Source organism: Cucumis melo, chromosome 11 (genome assembly GCF_025177605.1).
Source record: "Cucumis melo cultivar AY chromosome 11, USDA_Cmelo_AY_1.0, whole genome shotgun sequence".
Classification (NCBI taxonomy): Eukaryota; Viridiplantae; Streptophyta; class Magnoliopsida; order Cucurbitales; family Cucurbitaceae; genus Cucumis; species Cucumis melo.
In genome coordinates this window covers 16,810,104-16,813,887 of record NC_066867.1, presented here as the reverse complement: position 1 = coordinate 16,813,887, position 3,784 = coordinate 16,810,104, and the positions used below count along the sequence as shown (strand labels likewise).

Genomic DNA, 3,784 nt, shown 5'->3' with positions numbered 1-3,784 from the left:
GAATATCTAATCATCTTCTTACATCATAAAGTGTTGTCAAATTTATAATGTATTGAGTTAGAGATGATCATGTCTACTATAGACTTGACGTGGGATGGTTATCTCTACCACTACATTTTTTTCACAGTTTATTCCATTTTTCTTATGAATATTTGGTGAGAAAAATAAACATCGTTGTTTAAAGCTAGAATAGATATATCATCGCCAATGTAATAATTAGAGAATTCATTTATATACTTTGAGTTATACAAAAAGTTAGATTTCATATATTTGTGAGAAAATTGTAAGGATACTCGGGAGAGATTATATATATATGGGAAGTGAGAAACAGAAAGTAAAAGAAGGAAAATGAAAATTATGTAACTTGTTATTAAAGTATGAGTTATTCTGATGCCAGAAACAAAACGACAAAAAAACCACACTAAAACCCAAAATAACAAACACTCCCAAAATCCAAATCCAACTCCCCACCACCACCACCACCATCTTCTTACCAACAACAACACCTTCTCAAAGTTATGTTTTGTCTTTGGTCCCTCCCCAATAAAAGCCCCAACAAAAAGGAACAAAAATTCCCTCTTTTCCCCTCTTCCCCTTTCCTTATCCTTCACCTTCCCCCCTACAAATACATACAAATACCAAAACCAAAACCAAAGAAAAAAAAAGAAAATCTAATTTTTGCCCGCTCCGACGATGCTTGCATTGCCCACTCAACTGTCATTTTCCATCTTCATGATCGTCTCATCAACATTGCTGGATCTCTCTCGTCTGAACCCTCTGATTGTTGCAGTACCCAACTTTTCTCTTCTTCCCTCCATCTTTATCTCCTCTGTTCTTCATGGCCGACGTGTTTTCACTTTCCGAGCTCGAAAAATGGTGATCTAATACGTTGCCTGCTGTCTCTGACCTCTCTTCCATTTCATCCATTCCTCTTTCGTGTCCATTTATTACTATTTCTTCCACTGCCTTCAAGCATCTCACCAACTTTTCTTCTTCATTTTCCTCCTGCAGTCCCCCCCCCCCCCCCCCCCCATTTCCTTTTTCATCAGTACATTGCATTTATTGTTTTCTTCTCTCTTAAACAAAAATCAATTAGTTTTAACATAAAAGTGGAACCTGGGGTATTTACTTTCTTTACGTATGAACAGTTGATGATTGCTTTTCTGAAGCATGGGTATTGGATTGGGAACAGCTCGTGTGCAGCAGACAGCAGAGCAGCAGCTGCAATTACTGATGCCTTGAACTCCAATAGTTCAATCCCTACGATACAAACATAATCTCTGTTTATTGATACAGTAAATGGAAAATCATAAGCTTTTTTTTTCTGAGATGTTTAATTTGTTACCGTTTTGAGCTATGAAGATGATCTCTGTAGCTCTGCCTTTGAGAGCTTGCAACAGTGGTGGGTCTCTGAGTTTGAAGAGGGAAATGAAGAAAGGGATGAAAGAGAAAGGAGTGATGGAGCGCATTCTCCATTTAAGAGCTCCCAAGATGAGAACTTCCATTCTGTGTACTGTTTGAGGATCAAAGATGAATCCCTCATTGCCCTGGTTTCAAAATTGAGTTAGCTCTGTATTTTTGGTGATTAGGACACATGGCAGAAAGGAAAATGCAATAATACCTGAAAATCGAAAAGGTTGTGTTCTACTTGCTTCATTTTGGCAGCAAGCGATACACACGAAACCGCAAGAAGTCTTAAGACCCATGGCTTTGGTTTCTGTAAAACAACAGAGAAGAAGGAAATCAAATAATGAAGAAAAAAAAACAGGAGAATTGAAAAAAAAAATGGATAAAGGGGATTACGGGCACTCCCTGAGAGGAGAAGAAACGATCAAGATAATTGACAGCGAGATAAGACAAGTGTGGATCGATGTTAGAGTTAGAACAGCACTGCAAAAGGGGAAAGAGAGTGAGGGGGAAATATGATAAAAAGAAAAAGGAAAAGGAGAAAATGGGTACCTGAGAGATGAAAGAAACGGTGTCTCGCCGGACGGCGAAATCAGAAGGAGAAGAGAGAAGGGTGTGAAGGTAAGAGGGTGAGAGCATGTGATCGGACTCAGTGAGAAAGAGAGAAGCGTCGTCAGAGTGAAGTTGATGAAGATGGGTTAATGGGTTTTCGAGATCGAAATCCATAGAAAAAATTTTATTACAAAGAAAGGAAGTGGTTGTCTTGTTGTTTCAATGAGAATGGGAGTGAAAGTGAGAGTGCGAGTGAGAGTAAAAGTGGAAGAGGCAAGGGGAAGACATTATTAAAATGGAAATTAGAGGAAGAAGAGAGAAATGATGGATGAGGAAAAAGGAGAGGGGCATTGGGGTATTATATTTCTTAAAAGAAGGAAGTTGAGGAGACTTCAATTTTACTCTTCTCTTTGGTTTGATTGGGTTATTGGGAAGGAAATTGCTAATTAGGGAGAAATAGAAACGGAAATAGAAATGGAAGTGGAAGAAGGAACAAGGAAGAAGGAAGAAGCCAAGTGGGGTCCTGTCTGGCTATGTGAGGGCCATTCTTATTACCCTTTATCAATAAATGAACGGTAGTAAACTTGAAGTTCAAATGTAATTGAATTGTTGCTAATTGCATAGTATGGAATTTTAGGGTTATTTTTACTTTTAGCGAGTCAAATAGCCACGTTAAATACGTCAAATTTATAGTTATCGTTATCTTCACTTCTACGTCTAAGGGTATAAACGATAATGGGTAATCGTAGGTGTCAAATTGTCAACTTTTTCTACCGGAACACTAACGACAATGAAGTTGTAACTATAATGATACAAGGCAATTTTCAAGCACAATTGGATCAAACACTTCAATTTTGTTTGTTGCTTATAAATTGAACTAGTTGCAAATATAACAATTAGATTCAAAATAATAGCCTATATAGTAATATTATAAAATTTTTGTAAATATAATAAAATTTGCAAATATAACAAAATGTGACAAAGTCTATTAATGATAGAAGTTTATCAGTGACCATATTGCAAATATTGGTCTAAATAGACTATCAACTATAGAAGTCTATCACTTATAGACTTTGGTATATATATTTGCAATTTTTTCTTAAAATGTTACTATACATTTAACTATAATTTCTAAAAGAGGTTTTTTAAAAAATATAAAAAAGCGGCAAAATATTTATACTGTATAGAACAATTTCGAAAACGAAAAAAACCTACAGACTCACAATGAAAAATACCAAAAATGGCCCATCGATCACGTCGTCAACAACGCGCGTAATATGTTAGGTACACGATCGTTTAAATTTGGCTATTGTTTGATACATGATCGTTTAGATTCGGTCATTTAGATTTGGATAGCCAAATCTAAAAGATTTATATTTTTCAATTCCATTGTTTAATTTGGTTACACAATTGTTTAACTTGGTTACACAATCGTTTAGATTTGGTTACACGATCGTATAGATTTGGTTACACGATCGTATAGATTTGGTCGTTTAGATTTAGGGTCAAATTTAAATCATTTTTTTTTCAAAATTTGGTACACGATCGTTTATTTTTTAAGATTCCTTGATATACGATCGTTGAGATTTGGTCACTTCAATCTAAATGACTTTTTTAAGGATTCTTTATACACGATCTTTCAAATTTGGTTACCCTAATTTAACGATGTAAATAAATATGAGGAAAAGAAAAAGACAATGGAAAGAAATCGCGGCGAAAAAAATCTAAACGACTTAAAAAAAAAGAATATAAAAAGAAGAAAGACGATAGAAAGAAATCACAGCGAAAAAAAAAAAGAAAGAGGAAAGGAGGAAAGAGATAGAAA

At 35.2% G+C, this 3,784-nt stretch overlaps 1 protein-coding gene across 2 annotated transcripts; it reads right to left on the bottom strand.

Moving 5' to 3' along the window:
* Positions 1–349: 349 nt before the first annotated feature.
* Positions 350–2,472, bottom strand: LOC103490479 (putative cyclin-D6-1). Of its 2 annotated transcripts, none has more exons than XM_008450003.3 (6): positions 1,960–2,472; positions 1,804–1,890; positions 1,622–1,717; positions 1,346–1,547; positions 1,117–1,260; positions 350–1,005 (listed from the first exon to the last, which is right to left on the bottom strand). In XM_008450003.3, exons 1-6 carry the CDS (start codon positions 2,131–2,133, stop codon positions 995–997), a joined length of 714 nt encoding a protein of 237 aa, XP_008448225.2. In that variant the 5' UTR covers positions 2,134–2,472; the 3' UTR covers positions 350–994. The 2 variants fall into 2 exon arrangements, with proteins under 2 accessions (XP_008448225.2, XP_008448224.2); XM_008450002.3 differs by having other exon boundaries at positions 1,130–1,260.
* Positions 2,473–3,784: the final 1,312 nt, after the last annotated feature.

What these genes read in the sequence shown, in the direction of transcription:
- LOC103490479 (XM_008450002.3), bottom strand. Translation starts at nt 2,133, where the DNA reads ATGGATTTCGATCTCGAAAACCCATTAACCCATCTTCATCAACTTCAC. An exon ending in TCTCCTCTCAGGGAGTGCCC is followed by an intron (nt 1,718 to 1,803) that starts GTAATCCCCTTT and finishes GTTGTTTTACAG; the next exon opens with AAACCAAAGCCATGGGTCTT. An exon ending in ACTGTTCATACGTAAAGAAA is followed by an intron (nt 1,006 to 1,129) that starts GTAAATACCCCA and finishes GGGGGACTGCAG; the next exon opens with GAGGAAAATGAAGAAGAAAA.